General features: G+C 41.0%; 1 protein-coding gene across 2 annotated transcripts in view; it reads left to right on the top strand.

Moving 5' to 3' along the window:
* Nucleotides 1-16,840, top strand: part of adipor2 (adiponectin receptor 2) — a 48,673-nt gene that overhangs the window by 9,576 nt on the left and 22,257 nt on the right. For both annotated transcript variants that reach the window (XR_004613180.1, XM_034579018.1), the window contains exons 2-8: nucleotides 4,349-4,412; nucleotides 4,499-4,814; nucleotides 13,927-14,109; nucleotides 15,098-15,269; nucleotides 15,880-16,066; nucleotides 16,161-16,348; nucleotides 16,522-16,715. Coding sequence is in view for 1 of the 2 variants with exons in the window: in XM_034579018.1 (XP_034434909.1) it covers nucleotides 4,728-4,814; nucleotides 13,927-14,109; nucleotides 15,098-15,269; nucleotides 15,880-16,066; nucleotides 16,161-16,348; nucleotides 16,522-16,715 (1,011 nt within the window). In the remaining variant the exon portion in view is untranslated. The remainder of the gene's footprint in view (nucleotides 1-4,348; nucleotides 4,413-4,498; nucleotides 4,815-13,926; nucleotides 14,110-15,097; nucleotides 15,270-15,879; nucleotides 16,067-16,160; nucleotides 16,349-16,521; nucleotides 16,716-16,840) is intronic.

The raw sequence follows: 16,840 nt of genomic DNA, 5'->3' as shown, positions 1-16,840 counted from the left end.
TTCTTGTGTCAATAACAAAAATTGCTATGGCTTTTTAAATCTATGCTCTCACAGTCTACCAGACAAGCATTGTATTGTCAGTTGCTGTCAAAACACACAGTATTGTAGATATTGACCTCTGAGTCAAATCAATATCATCAATATTAAAAGCTCAATAGTGTCCATGGTTAAAGGACAGTAATGTTTATTAATGGCATTGCTGCAGGAGCCTCATGGCTGGTCCATAATGTCAAGAGAATAAAGTATTAATAATTAATAGGGGAATTGAGTGAGTGTACTGAAAGATGATTGCTTTCTAAAGTGCATACATGTTGGTGAGAGCTTGCAATCATGATGCAATACATCCTTCTTTGGCTGTATCTTTGAGTCATGAGTGTTTGCTCTGTGTTGATCTTTCTAGGGAAGAGTTGAAAAGCAGTTTCATTTGCCAAGAAAGGGAAGTGTGGCTCAAAGGCACATGGGAAGAGATTTAAAGCCAAAGCTCATTGGTTAATCCCTTCCCTTTCTTACCCAGCAGGTCAAAAGCCCAGTTGCTTCAGGCTGCTGCCATTTTTATCCTCGGTGTCAGTTCCTCTGTCTCCCCCTGTGGTGTAAGTGTCACTCAGGGGCAGTTTGATGGCATTTCCTCGAGTTGTTGTAACTCGAGGAAAACAGAGCAGATAAACTTGTCTGTATGATTGGTTTGTTTCATTGGGGTTGCATGTGGGGAAAATAATTGAACCTCACACCAGGACTTTAATAGACAAAGTAATAAGGTTGTCTCCAGCATTCTTTCCTGAGCCAAGGAAATTGCGATCATGCAGTTTCATCGCATGAAACATCTTGATGAGTCATCTCGTATCCTGTTGGCGACAGACATAATATGTCGGCAGTTCAGAACTGAAACTTAAACATTGGCATTTGGCTCAGACACTGAGAAACCTCATTTGGTTTGGGTGTGTGAAAATATTTTTTTTTGCTCATTATCTTATGTTCTGTCATTGTGAGGATTTTTAAAATCTCAATACAAGGTCATTCTGTTCAGTTCTGTCTGTTCTGCCACTGTGGTCGTCCACTTGGTTCTTCCGAGCAGTACGAACACATTGTGCGAATAATGTGCCATATGACGGTAGAAGAGCACTGACTATCAGCACACCATGCACCACACAATGATTTGGGTTGTCTATGTCATCAAGGTGGTGTCCGATGTTTTCATCTTTTTTAGGGGAATGTCATTCTTGAGAAGAGAAAAGAAAAGTCAGTGCGTCTAGAGGGAACTCACTCGCAATGATAAAAAAGGTCAATCTTGGCTTATTACAGCTTGAACCCTGCCGTTAAACTAGACGTGTTGCAAGGACAAATGCACTTGGATAAAGTCAAAGCTCTTCGCCAGAGTTGGTGTGCTTCACAAGACCACGTTCTAACAGAGACAATTACACAGGTTACAAGTTTTAGGATGAGCGAGCTGATTGTTTAGAAGCTGAAAGGCGATTCTGCGGAGGAGACTTTTTGCTGCTGCGGAGCTGCAATAAGAAGACACAGTCAAATTGATCCAAAGTGTCATGTTGTCCAGATGAACCATCACGGAGCAGATTACTGTATGATGCAAGATACTGAAAATAAAAAAGTGCTCCACAAGAAATTTCCAGTATTTCTCTCAGACATAATATTTATGTTTGTAAATATTTTAGTTTGTATGTATTTTTATTTCTAACAAGGAAGTTATGTTTTCGTTGGCGTTTGTCTGTTTTGTTAGAAGGATTACGCAAATAAATAATCAACCAGTTGTGTGTGTGTGTGTGTGTGTGTGTGTGTGTGTGTGTGTGTGTGTGTGTGTGTGTGTGTGTGTGTGTGTGTGTGTGTGTGTGTGTGTGTGTGTGTGTGTGTGTGTGTGTGTGTGTGTGTGTGTGTGTGTGTGTGTGTGTGTGTGTGTGTGTGTGTGTGTGTGTGGAAATAGTCATGTGCAGTCTCTGTGTTGTTTCTCTTCCCTCCATTGACTCTTATCAGACCCACACAGAACAAAACTTCTCAGCAATTTCAATTGTGAGAAGAGCTGTTTGTTCTTCAGTAGCAATCAGGCCTCAAGACTGTTATCTTGGGAAAATTACTGAAGCTTAAAAGAAAAGAAAAAAACAGAGAAGTAGTTTATTCCTCTTATTCCCGAGCTAATAATGAACTGGCATGAAATCTCACTTTTCATCGGGACAGGAAATGCGGGTGCAGTCAATGTAATTTTCAAAAATAGTCAATTGGGGAGGAAGGAAAAGGGGAGAGATAGATTGGACGGTCTCTCAATGTAGAAGTGTTTGATTTCGATTAGAGAACTTGCCCACAGGCCAGTCATCCGTGTTCAGCTCAAACAGTCGTCTTTATCATTCTCACAGCAGAATAGTGTCACTGTCTGTGGGTCTGCGTATGAAACACTTCTATTTTTCCTGACCCTTTTTAAAGATTTTCTCCCCCTCTTTATAGTCTTTTCTTTCTCTTGCGCTTCCTTTTTAAAAAAAAAAAACGTACCCATGATCCTTCACCACAAACAGCAGCTGTGGTTCAATGTTTTTTTTCTGTAAGCATCACCATGCACTTACATACGCCAAACCTCGTCTCTAGAAAACACTGATTCCATTGTTGTCACTTCACATGAGCAGAAGTTTTTATTTTTACTGTTGAATATGTTTTTTATTTAATAGTCAAACACATTTCAATAACTCTTGTACCTCATAGACTTGCATAAGGTAACATGGCTTAAGTAATGTCCTAACTGTCACAGTATATATTTGTTGCCAGAATAATGGTGGACCATAGGCTTTATATAAAGATAGACAACATCGCATTTCCCCAAAAGTGAAGCCACATCACCTTGATCGCTTCCTGGCTGCCTCTATGTTAGCAGATGGGACATGGACCAAACTAAAACGTAATGATGGTTTCTGTCATTTTAGTTTGTTCTTATCACACTGATAAGTGCACCAGTTATGTCTTAAGCAGTCTGTGTGTATATGTTTGCAAGTACAGGTGTGTGTGCACATGCCTCTGTTTCTCCTTTTCCCCTGAGTGTCTATTATTCCCTAATGTATGTGTGAGAGAGCACATGGGGGATGGTTTGAATGAAGTGGGCCGGTGCTTGGGGGCACGTTCACATTGAGTTGGCCCCTCTGGAGCGCTGTGTGTGTCTGTGGGTTTGTGAGAGAAGAGGGGAGATAGTGAGACATGGAGAGATTTAGCAGTATACTGATATGAAGGTGCAGCTGCTGTTCATATAATTTACGGGACATTACATCTTTGGTGGTTAGAGAGTGTTTGGAAACATGCTGCTGCAAAAACATGCAGATATAAATGGGTCAGGAACGTGAGGTACACATGAGCACATTTATCCCCATGAAGGCTAGAGGCCTTCACAAGGATGAAAAGGTAAATCCTCCAGACCAAGGACTTTTGCAGTATTTTACTGGGCATGTTTGCTTTAAGTTTAGGTTGTAGTTCATCATATTTTTAAGGATACCACATTCACGCTTCTTCTGCTGCCTATGATATGGTATGATGATACCTTGCAATTTTTAACAACAAAATCAAAAGTATCTTTGACTAACCCAGCAGCAACTGTCAGATTTACATTTGATTTGCTTTTTAGTGGAAATGTCCACAATTGTTGTGAAAAAAATACCATGTTCCCCATTCCTATGCATTTTTTCCCTAAACCTAAATTGTAAATTATGTCATATTTCCATGATAAGATTGGGTAGAGAAATGGTGAAATGATTAGAGAAAGAAAAGTAAGTTCTCAACAGGGTACACGTCTACTTTCTGTGTGTGAATCTCTTGTTCCTTGGGAGTGTACACAGATTTTTATGAAGGACAGCTTCAGCTCTATTTTAATGATCTATGCACATAGTCTAAAGCGTATTGCGCAAGTGCATTTAGGATATATACAAATCCACCTTTGCCAGTTTAACAACAGAAAAGTGGTTGCTACGCCAGGCCATGACCCTACAAGGGTTGTAATTGGTCTCATTGGGGGAACTGTTGGGTTTCACTGCAATTTTTAAGGTCTTGACCTTACTATGTGAAGTACCTTGAGATAGTGTCTATCATGATTTTGCGCTATACAAATAAAATTTAATTGAATCAATTAATCATGGCCGTGTTTTGAAAGTTAACGTGCATGTGTGCTTGCACCTTGGAGGATTTGCCAGGTTGTATAATGAGAGATGAGAGAGATGATGCTTCTCTGCAGAGGAAACACATCTGCTTGTGTGCAAACCAAAAGCACATGAGCTGATCATCTGTGTGTGTCAAGCAAATATCAAATTAGATTAATACAATTTTATTAACTTTTTCCCTTCCTTCCTCTATTTCTGTCTCTCTCCAGGTTTGTCCGATAAACTCCTGAGTTAAGGTGCCGTCAGGTCTAAGGACTTCAGCTTGGACTCTAGGTTGGTCACCCGGATTATACTTTCATCTTGCTCTGCTTACAGCTGCTGCTGTTTTCTCTTCTCACCATATGGCTCTTCCTCTTCAGTCCAACCAGGTTTGGTCACCTCCGGAGATAAGCAACCACATCCACTAAGTCTCTGTCCGGGCCCAGCCGAGTTTGCTCCAGTTCTTATTGGGGGCTGGTCCAGCGTCTCAAGCTGGACGGAGGAGAGAAAAGTGGGGCCGAGGGCCCGGCTGAGGGCCCGGCCTTCGTGCTGCGACACAGAACTTCTAACCTCGTACAACACACCACAGATACCACGCCTACAGATCCCATGAGTCCCAGGGAGAAAGAAGACACGCCCACCTCAGGTTCTTCAACCAGTCACCTCATTACCGCTGAGTGCCCCTCACACAATGGGGTGAGTATCCAGCACACATACAAACATACATGCTTTCATCTGGTTGGTTCAGAGCCATGGGTCGAGTGGTCACACAGTAAAACTATCCCACCACAACACACACACTAACGTAAATAATTAAACAGGAGCTGTTAGAAGGGAAAAATAATATTCTGTAACCCATGTTGACCTGTGTCTTAAAGCAAAGTAGGAGAACACACGCTGGCACACACACACACACACACGCTATAAATTGGAATCAATTTGTTATCACTTGACCACAGTTCCCCGTGTGCGTGTGTGTACACAACATGCTTTACCACCATTTTCCCTTTGAAGACCTAAAGTTTCCACTGATCCCATAAGAAGATTGGACACTACAGTTAATTAAACACTAGAGGATAATTTAATCTCACTTTTAAAAGCAGCATTTTGAAGTTAAGAGCAAATTTAGATTCAAAGTTAGCGTAAGAAGGTTTTGGGACAGCATGTGGGAGTTTGCCACGTCTTTTTAATAATACAGCATGGTGTTGTTTAGCACTCATTTAAACATAATTGCACACCAGTATGTGGAATGTAGTGGAGGATTCAAGAGTCATAAAGTAACACATTATTCATGTATTCATTGCTACTCATTGCTACTGCGAGTAGTATGAGTAGCAGTAAAAAGTGAAAAATAGCACAATATGTGTTTAAAAGAGTATAGGATAGTCTCAGACTATGTTAATAAAAGTAAAACAATGAGTGTAGTTTTCTACGATCATCATAACGAGAGAAGTTGTGTGTTTATTACGTTGCTCAGGGGAGAAAGGTGCATTATGAAATCCGTTTTTCAAGTTTTTCGAGCAGGTACTTGAAACTTGCTTTTGCACAAATTGATTAGGAGCCTGTTTCCCCAAACGTTTCATCCTCCACCACCTCCACTTATTATCGACACCGTCGCCACCTTCAAGGCTTTTTCAGACTTGATGATGAGTCACTCTGTGTTATAGTAATTAACAGTGCATTGTGATAGAGATGTCTCGGCTCTGACTGTTGTTCAGTTTTAGTTCCACTCTAGAGTCTGAAGTGATATCGATATTGAACGTGCGAAAAAATTCACAGCCCCTAAAAATAAACCTGTTGTGTCATTAATATGCAGACGTCTTCCTGGAAGGAGAGCAAACACATTACCAAAATCTGTGTGATTAGCATCACATGATGGCACCACGTCCAAATCACAGAACAAAATGTGCTAGATACCCTCCCTCAGAGGCATCACTTGTGACTGTGTGTGCAACAAAGCTGCAGCTCTGTCGTCCAGTGTTAAAGGCAATCAGCACAGAGCCGCTGATCCGAAACACAATAGTGTTTGTGTTTGTGATTGTGTATTGTGTCTGCTCGCGTGTGTGTGGCCTTTTTTTTATCTGCTGTAACACAACACGGATACCTGAGAGGATGCGAGGGGCCCCCTGCCCCAATCGGCAAGGCCAGGCTGTCTTAACACCCCACAGGCTGCCCTTTGAATCTTTCAGCGTTTGGAGGTATAGGTGTTCGTGTGTGTCTCTCAATGGGTTTGTGAGTGTCTGGTTTAGCTTTGAGTTTGGTGTCGCACATCATGTTTGTCTTCAGATTGCATGGGATGCTTTTACGTCTCATGTTCTGTTTTTTTTATTTACGTTATTGTCCAAAAAAGGAGAATTTTATTTTTTATGTCAAGTTTCCTGTTTTCAAGATATTTTTTAACTTGTCCCCATGAGCTCGTGATGTTTGTGTGTCTTCCTGATTACACCCCACAGTTGCTGAAAACAATTTTGGAAACAATGGCTGTTTACCTGCCAACAAGTGCAACCTACTACCTTAGAGTAGTGTTACATTTGCAGACCAGTGTTACATTTGCAGACCATGACAGTGAAAAAGCTCGATGAGGAGACTGAAACAGTTCTGTTTTCAGTTTACATCTGCATCATTTAAGTTCAATCAAGTGTCTCTTACACATTATTTAGTTCAATCAAGAAATATACCTCTGTTAACTTAACATGTAATACACACTAAGTTATATGACAAGAAGAGAGTCTGGAATATTTTATTCTACGCAAAACTAGAGAAAAACCAATAATTAGGGAACAAAAATCTGTGAACAATGTCCTCGATTTTGTACATTAGAGTCGGCTGCACATCCTTCCTTTGAGCAGAATTGTTTTTTGTATTGCTTTCATGCATCAACGCCCAGTCTGTTGAGGAAGGATATCCAGGTTCACTTCCTCTTATTGTACCTGTCGTCCACAATCGCAACCCTTTTAGTCATTCTTCTTATACATTAAAACCTGGGATGCTACTTGGGACATTTTGGGAAATATATTTAATTTGCTTTCTTGCTGAGAATCACATTAGAAAAGAGATCCCAGTGTCATATTTGTACAGTAAATGTAAATAATTTCTCTTTAAACTTTTGGAAACGATGACTCGAGACACTCTCATTTGCATTTAGTTTTTGTTACATGGACAACAAGTTAGACATTTTGTCGTGTGTCCAAGAAAATAAATTCCTGTTGTTAAATTCCGCAATTGCTATTCCTCATTCGTAGCATTTGCTGTACCTGAGCAACCGGCTTCAGAGTAGACAATCTGCTTTATATTTACACTGTTGCTTGCATGCCCAGTGTACGTGAATAGTCATGTTTTCAGGCGTGTTCGTATGGATGGAGATCATTTCTGATACAGAGCTAAAATCCTCTTTTTCCATCCTTTTTTACAACTATAATACCAAAATGTATTAGTGTGGATGTAGCCTTATACCTAGTTTCATGTTCATTCTCCTCTCCTGGCATAACGACAAAACTGCGACTTTTTAAGTGCTTTAAAAAAGTAAAGGTCCTTGACACAAGCCCTCTAACTGTGAACAGATTGATAAAAATCGGTGTTCTTTGTTGCTGTGCCGTCCTCGTGGTCATGGACAAGAACACAGGGAATAGTTTGTCTAGTGGGGGTTCGTGTTTGTTTTGAAACCACTTTCTTTTTTTTCCTCTGAGGGTCTTGGACAATTTTCCCAATTTTTGGCGTCCCTAGAGAGCACTGTGTGTGTGTGAGTCACATGTTGACACTGTCTGTGTTGTGCAGGGGTCACAGTGTACAGAGGTAAGCTCTTCCCTCTATGTTCTAGTATAGATTCTTGCTCTCTTGTCATTGGTGCTAAGAATATCAGCTGCATTCCTATTGGCTTGCAGCTTTCCTTTCTCCCACCTTAAAAAAACCAGCCATGTGACAATGTTTGGGTCAAAAGTTTCATGTTTTGCTGAATAAAGGAGAGTTTTCCTCACATGTCTTTGCTGCTTCACTGACATATCCTCTGCTGACCGACTGTCGAGCTCAGCAGAACTAATGAGAGCAGAGGTTCCTCATAACACACACAAAAACAAACTGTCTCAGGTGTGCATGTATGTGTGTGTGAACAGCCATTAGTCAGTTGAAAGTCCTTAGCCAGGTCTACATACTGAGTGGTAATCAGTCTGGGGGGAGCTGGATGCATGTGTTTTTGTGTGAGACAGAGGAGTAGATTGGTCTTTAGGGGCTTTTAAGAAAAAGCTGCCTCATTTAATCTAAAGCAGACCAGCGTCTCTAGAGATTTCTCATCGAAATCTAGCTTCTTAGCTCATGCTTGTGTGAAAAGTGTTGGAGGTCTCCATGCTGTCGTAGAACCTTGTTTCCCCAATCTTAACACATTTGATCCTTTTGAGGTTTCATTTATCATATTCACAAAAATAAGACAAATGTGAAGATCCGTCCATTATCTATCGAAGCCGGATTCGAACCGAGAAACTTCTTGCAGTGACCATGCTGTGATATGAGGAAGTAGAATTCTATATACTGAAAGCTTTTGTTTTAGCTTGATCATAACAGTTAATTATTGGCTTAATGAGCGTGTCGTGGTTATGTGAACATTACACGAGCCGTTTACTCGAGATGTTGTCACCTTGAGCAAATCCTTCACTTCTCACTGGTCTTCACTTCCGCCGCTGTGCTGTCTGCTTTGTGTTTGCAGCTCAACCATGAAGGTAGAGAACATTCTACATGACCCGTGTAATTACAACGATTTCTTTCAGATTTATTGCAGTTCAGGACGGCTCATATAGTGATGACAATGAAAACAGAATATATTGGTCAGCACTACTTGCAAGGTGGCAGGATATCTTCCAAATTAAATCCATTTTGTTATTTGCCTGTGGCTGAAGAACAATGGTTCGGACAAACTAGCATCCGACGAGGAAGGAGCTACTGGTAGCTAAGAGCATGGCAATGGCAAGAAGTGTTCTTTAATAACAATGGTGGCTCATAGAGAGATGGAGCTAAAGCATCCGTTATATCAGAACTGTTGAAGGTTTTTCACAGCTAAGAAACAGCGCTGGTTTCTCGATGTAAAAGATGTTTTAGCCGTTTTCCTATTCTTCTGCAAATGTGATTAGCAGATGGTTCATCCAATCCCCTGCCAAGTATTTTTAGAAAGCACTTGCCCCTTTTCCAAAAAAAGTTTCTAATGAAGCCCTCCCAGATGGTTCTGGGTAACAAACCATCTGGTGCGTCAGTTTACGCTGTAATATTTCAGGGGTTTGTCGAAGCATTTCGTTGTAAATTTGGAAATTGACATTGTTATAGTTAGTACGACCTTCCTCCACATTGCTGCCTAAAGATGAATACAGATTACTAATTATTCGAGAAAAAAAAACAAATTTATTGAAATAACAGTTGCCTGAGCATGGTGTTAAAACTTACTGTGCTCTTATACGGCTTTTTAAAACCTATTTATCAGACACACACTCACTATTGTACACACACTTACGCATACTAACATGTACACAAACCAAAGTAAGCTGATTGACGATCGTTAATAATTCATGTTGTTTTTAGCTTTGCAAATGTGATAAATTGTGAGTATCCTTAGGAATTTAGTTTGTTGGTCAGATCAAATAAGTTATTTAAATAAGTCAGCTCAGGCTTTTTAGAAAAAGTGATGGGTATTTTTCACTTTGGTACATTTATTAGATCCAATAGCTGTGTTTTTGCTCCACATTATAAGTCAGTAACAATAACAGACAATGTGAGATGATAGATGCCAAGTAAACCAAGTAAAATTGCTTCAAACTCCCCCCTAAATCCAAATGTCTACTTTTCATACTAGATGAGCTACACTTTTAATGTGGCAATTATGTTATTAAATCTGTTTGGTTAAATTTTCTGGACTTGTAAAGGCTCTTCTCTCTCCAGCGTTTCCTGGGAAAACTTTTCCTAGAAAAATGTGAACGTCGCCCTGCTGAAGTATGACAACAACTGAAATGTTGATTACTCAGCACATGGGACTGGCTCTGTGTGAGGACGAGCAGCCAGCCTGCCGGCGCTCACTTCCAGACTGATTTAGTCACACATGCGATGAGAAGTTGTACAGTGAGTTTTTCAGGTCTGAGGGTCGACACTGCCCAGAGGGATGGGATCATATCCTTGACCACACACACATACTTTCACACTGAGCGAAATTCAACTCCCTAACCTCTGCCAGAATGAGTTGTTGAGAGAGAGGTCAGCTGAGGTTGAGTCACGTGTAGCAGACATACAGTATAGAGTTCATCCAAGTGACTGTGTGTGTGTGAGTGGGAGCCTGAATGTAAACACATTAGGGGTACCCTGAATTTCCAAGAACTACCTTTCTCCACTCGTACAGTTCTCCTCCTCCTGTCTGAATCTTCCCTGATTTGTTATTGTATCTGGTTACGGACACGTCAGCTGAGGATATGATGACAGCCAAACCTCCTGCATCACCTGCTGCCGAACCTCAACACTGTGGCTTTCACAGTCTGGATTATGTTTAGTTCAGCTGAACAGATGTTTCACAGGAGAGCGAAACCGTTTCTGCTCCTTTTTCTTGAGCTGGCAGCTGGTCATTTTTCAGTGTTTTCTTCTCACAATGTGTTAAAACACCCGCCGCTTGTTCTTTACAGCTCCAGCTTCTGTGGGGTTAAAGGCAGTCAAATGCTAACAAGAAGACACATGACAGCAATATTAAACAGTGTGGCAGAATTTATCACGCTTTACTATATACGTTATATAAAGATGGAGGAGATGACTGCTCTCCAAAAGATGAGCCAATCCTCTTGATTGCCTCCTGGTGGCTGGCTGTAGTATAGATCATACACCACCTTCTCCATGTTAACAAATGGGACATGGACCAAAGTGAAAAGTCAAAATACATTTCTGGATAGTGAGAGGAAGTGGAGACGTGTCGTCCATCTTCAATACGGTCTATGGTTTTTACCAACTACATGTCGTCCGCCAAAGTGGCACCTTTAAATAAATCAAGTCATGTCTTTGGCTTCTGTATTTTCAGTTAGTGACCTCACATTCAAAATGTAATCTAGAACCTAACTATATATTTTTATGAAACTTAGATGTGTTTTATGAAGGGAACATGTTTTGAAGAGCTTTTGACAACGAAGGGAGGAACAGAAGGTGGCTGTTCATAAATCACCTAAATGTGCAGGTTATAGGCTAAATGCTTCCCATTCATCTCCGCCTCTTCCTCCCTATCTATACTGCTTTTTTTCATACTGTAAGTGTTAACCAGAGGTGTGTGTGAGTGTGTGAGTGAGTGAGACACAGAGACACCATTCCTATTTCCCCTGGAAGTATTTACTGTTGGCTCAGTCGCTTCCATCCTCTTGTTCTGTATGTATTGTGTAAAATAGCAGCGTGTGTGTTTTATATGTATGGTGTGTAGCGGAGTGTATCACTATGCTTCATTTGGCCCAGAATCATCTCTGCAGGTGTGAATGCGTAGCTTGTCAGGAGGCACCAGTTAAGTGATGGCATATTGGGAACACTTAGAGGACACCCTTTTGTCCCCCCCTATGCACACGCATGCACGCATGCACTCACATTTGTTTCACTATCCCTGGGATAACATCTCATCGACATAATGCACCCCCCCAGTCCCTTATCCCAACCTAAACCATCCGTATTAAAGGCCTAACCTTAAACCTGAAGTTAAACCTTAAAATCAAAGGCTGACCCTCAAAAAGCAGTATACACTCATGGGATATAAAGGCAAGTGCACACGTACTCATGCACACACAGTTATTCACACCCTTCCAGAATAACCCCACAATAAACAGCCCCACCGGCAGCATCTGGATTTAAGCTTACACCTACATTACATGCATGCATGGACACACATGAGAGGCTATTACTGAGACACACACACATGCACACAAAGACTGCAGAGCACACGTGACTACTTGGCAGTCACCCAGATACCCTCTGCTCACATAGTATACTCAATCACTGATGCGCGCGCGCGCGCGCACACAGAGAGTGTTGTCTCAGGTGTCACTTTTATCTCGGCTTTGAAACACCGCAGATTTATATGCGGTGTGGTAAATGTGGCTTTACAGTTGCACGACTTCAGGTGTTATGGAAGCTGTGTGTGTAAATGTGTGTTCTTACAGCACACGGCAGCCGACTGAGATTTGACCTAATGCATGATTAAGCACACACGTGCACACACAGAGTAGACAGACTTTAAGAGTCGAAAGAAACTGTCAGCAGTAGACACGACGTAGTCAACACACAAACTCAAACAACAGGGACCAGGCACTTGGAGTGTATTTTGCTGGTGGGACTTTAAAATTGGGTTAGCCATGCATTATATATATATATATATATATATATATATATATATATATATATATATATATATATATATACACACACATACATACACAACATGACTCTCTCTCTCTCTTTTTCTTTCTCTGTCTGTTGTTCTGCTGTCTATCTCCTTCTCTACTTCTTTCTAATTTTCTCACTGTCTCTTTTATTTCTCTCCCCCCCCTCCTCCTTTCGACTAATGAAAAGATTTATTTCTAATAATTTCCTTCCAGAGGAACCGAGTGTTTGTGTGTGGAGGTGATTGTGTGTCTGTTTTTACATCAATGAAATAAGAAAAAATTATGTATTTTGTCTTTTTCGTACATATATGCCCCTAAACCTTATCAAATTTGCCCACCTGAATCCACACATAACATGATTGTCTTTAGTGTGTGTTTGCCTCCATGTGCGGGTCTGTGTGGGACTGTTTGTGTCTGTGTGTGTGTGTCAGTTATGATGAATGACTGTGTATTTATCACAAAGAACAAGCCATATTAATTCTGTGCACGGCTGCACCGCTGTGACAGCTGTTGTGTTAGATTGAATTCAAACTGTCCGTCTAATCTTCTGGTTATAAATGGACTGTTTTTATCTGATCTATTTTCTAAATGTATATACTGATACTGACACACCTTTTTTTTTCTTTTCTTAAAATGTACATTGTGTACCTTGAATGTTGATATTTAACCGTTTAACCATAACACTTTATTATAAGTAACTATAAATAAAATAAAAATACAACCAAATGTGAGCCTGTTAAAGGCTCATATCCGTTTTTATTGGCTAAGCGATATATCTTTCAGGCTCTAGTCATGAGACGAGGACTAATATGATTTCTAATGAGTTCCAAAAACACACTTGTTTGTTACGTGTTCATTTTTCTCGGACTTAATATATTTTATCTTATTATTACCTCTTTTTTTTCAGGCTGGGTTTATCCTGTCAGGCTTCTTAACTTTTGTACCATCTGTAAAGGAAGATTTGTTATGTACAGTCTATGGTTTGTTAATACATATCCAGCCGATGACCGAGCTTCAGAGCAAATGTTTTCACTGGGACAACACATTTTTTGATGAAATTAATTTGATTACGTGGCTTCACCGTGGAATTATACATCTGTTGTCAGATATCACTACACATTTGCATGTTATGTAAAATGACTCATGATGAACCTGTGAGGAGGTTCTGTTGTCGTGTTGAATTTAATTTGTGTGTTGAAGGATGATTATGCAAGTTGGGATCAATAAATGTGTGAAATAAACATCTCAGCTCACTGCAGGTTCAAATCAAAGGTCAGCCCCTCTGTCTTCTAGTCACACTTCACTTCATTCATCTGATAAAGCTGAAATACCCCAAGGAATTAAATGCACATGTTCAAACAAGAGAAAATGTCATAAACAACCATGGCTCTCAAATCCCTCTGTACTAATGGTGTCTGCTTCTTCTCTGTCTTTGTCAGTGTGTCCCCGAATGCGATGAGGAGAGAAAAAAAGATGAAGAGGATGACAGAGGAAGGGAAGGAGGGGAGGAGGAGAAAGAACGGGAAGAGGATGAGAGGAGCAGTGATGAAGGTTTCATGGGAATGAAGCCGCTGCTGCAGGCTCACCACGCCATGGAGAGGATGGAGGAGTTCGTACACAAGGTAGTGAACACACATGTGCAAGTACAAATACTAGCTAGTGCTAAATTTCAACAATACAGATGTTAAAGTGCGTCACAACTTAAAACCCTCTGCCCACTAAAATAGTTAAGTAATGATGTTAGAGTTTACAGAGTCGGTTTTAAATCAACACTCAATAAAACCACATAGTAAAAGAAGCCAATAAAACTGTGACAAACACCGAAAACATCATGTCTGTATTCTGAGCAAAAGTTGCAGTTGACCTCTGACAATGGCAATATGTCTTATTCAGAATAAGGTCATTAGTTGGAATATTGCTGTCCAGGTTTAGTTTGGGCCATAACAAGGTCAAAGTTCAGAATACATGTAGTTCCAGTGTAGTTTTGATAAGAGCGTTTTACAGTGTAGTTTATGAGTGAGGTGAAGTTATGAAAACCAGCACATGTTTTACTTCTAAAAGTTACATCACCAGAAACTCTCAGAACACAGTTCTGATGGGTTTCGCAACAATTTCTGAGAAACCAGTTTGTCCTGAAGAGGTTTCATAACCAACTGTGTTGTTATGGAGAGGAGTTAGAGGGAGAGCTTCTCAGACAACACTGCTGAAATGTGGACTCGTATGATCTGAGAGAACCACAGCTTGGACTAATATTCACATGCGCACACACACACACACACACACACACACACACACACACACACACACACACACACACACACACACACACACACACAGTCTTCTGAAACTCTAATCAGCAGGTTGTAAATTAAGGAAATGAATCATTCTGCAAAGAAAATGTCAAAGGGTTATCTCTCTCTCTCTCTCTCTCTCTCTCTTATGAACAAACTTTAAATGGCGGTATTTCAATGACATTCAATATAAAAATCTTCTGTTTCTCATTAAACACAATTAGAAAATATTACAAGTTGTTCTTTTGCACCCATTCTAGGCGTTGTGCTCTTCTTCCACTATTGATTGTGATATTTCTGTGCTTCATTAACCAATCAGGTGTGGGAGGGCCGGTGGCGCGTCATACCTCACGACGTGCTCCCCGATTGGCTGAAGGACAACGACTTCCTGCTTCACGGCCACAGGCCACCCATGCCTTCGTTTCGCGCCTGCTTCAAGAGCATCTTCAGAATCCACACGGAGACGGGAAACATCTGGACACACCTGCTAGGTAGGACACACGCATGTACACACACTGCTACATATATAACACTGATCTAAACGCATTTAAATGCAGCTCTTACTGCAACAAATTCAATAAACCTTGGCTTAACATTTAATTACTTTAACCACACACACACACACAGACCCACACACACACACATGACCGTCACGACTGGAATATTTAAAGTTACGAGAATAGAACTTTTATCTTAGTTCCTCTGTGTCTATTTCTGTAACGTATTACCAGCTAATCTTCACATTTACGTATTAGGAAACAGACGCTTGTGTAAAATGATACCCTCTATTTGCTGTTAATAAGCAGTGTTGTGTCAAAAGCTAAGCTGAGGGGTGTAAGAAAGTCGTGAGTCCAGTATATATTATTTTTGACTTTTCAATCAGCTTATTTGAATGTGTTGGATTTTTGTTTTTTCTGTTTTTTTTTTTCAATCCCATTTAAAAAAACATCTCTTCTCCTGACTTGAAAACAACATTGCCAATATTTATGTCCTCTGCTACCACCTAGTGTTGCAAAAGGGTTACTGCAGTCAAATGTGATTTTTGCAGCAGTTGTTCATCATGGTTGATTTAATCTCTCTCTTCCGTCTCTGTCTCCGCAGGCTGTTTGGTTTTCCTCTTTCTGGGTCTGATGTACATGTTCAGTCCCAACAAGTCGTTCGTGGCTCCCGTCCAGGAGAAGGTGGTGATCGGGGTGTTTTTCCTGGGAGCCATCCTCTGCCTCTCCTTCTCCTGGCTCTTCCACACAGTCTACTGCCACTCTGAGGGCGTCTCCAGAGTCTTCTCCAAGTAAGACGCACACACTGCGAACTCACAGTGTATCAAGTCTCGTGTAAAATAGGAAACTCACAGTAACATAATGTCTGTGTTTTTCCGTCTCCAGGCTGGACTACAGTGGGATCGCCTTCCTGATCATGGGCTCATTTGTTCCCTGGTTGTACTACTCCTTCTACTGCTCCCCTCAGCCTTGTTTCATCTACCTGATAGTGGTGTGTATACTGGGACTGTCGGCCATCACCGTCTCCCAATGCGACTTCTTTGCCACACCACAGTACAGAGGAGTCAGAGCAGGTAGAGTGAGAATGGTTCATGATCAATTCAGTTTTTATTGGTATTTATTCTTTTTAGCTGCTTAAATGTCGTAGTTTTGCTTTGGTTTTCTGGTCCCAAACTTGACTTTGCCTCTCTCTCTCTCTCTCTCTCTCTCTCTCTCTCTCTCTCTCTCTCTCTCTCTCTCTCTCTAGGAGTGTTTGTGGGTTTGGGTCTGAGCGGCGTTGTTCCCACGCTGCACTTTGTGATCAGCGAGGGTCTGATCAAAGCAACCACCATGGGTCAAATGGGTTGGCTGCTGCTGATGGCGACGCTCTACATCACCGGAGCCTGTTTGTACGCCGCTCGCATCCCAGAGAGGTTCTTCCCCGGCAAGTGTGACATCTGGGTGAGTGTCGGATAAACACACACACACTGACTGGACGAAAGAAGCCATTGTTTCCTGTCTGTGATTCTTCTTCTATCTTTATGTGACTCTGTTTCTCTAACACACGATATTTTACTCTCTTCCAT

This window comes from Hippoglossus hippoglossus, chromosome 23 (genome assembly GCF_009819705.1).
Source record: "Hippoglossus hippoglossus isolate fHipHip1 chromosome 23, fHipHip1.pri, whole genome shotgun sequence".
Classification (NCBI taxonomy): Eukaryota; Metazoa; Chordata; class Actinopteri; order Pleuronectiformes; family Pleuronectidae; genus Hippoglossus; species Hippoglossus hippoglossus.
This window is presented reverse-complemented; position numbering and strand designations above follow the sequence as displayed.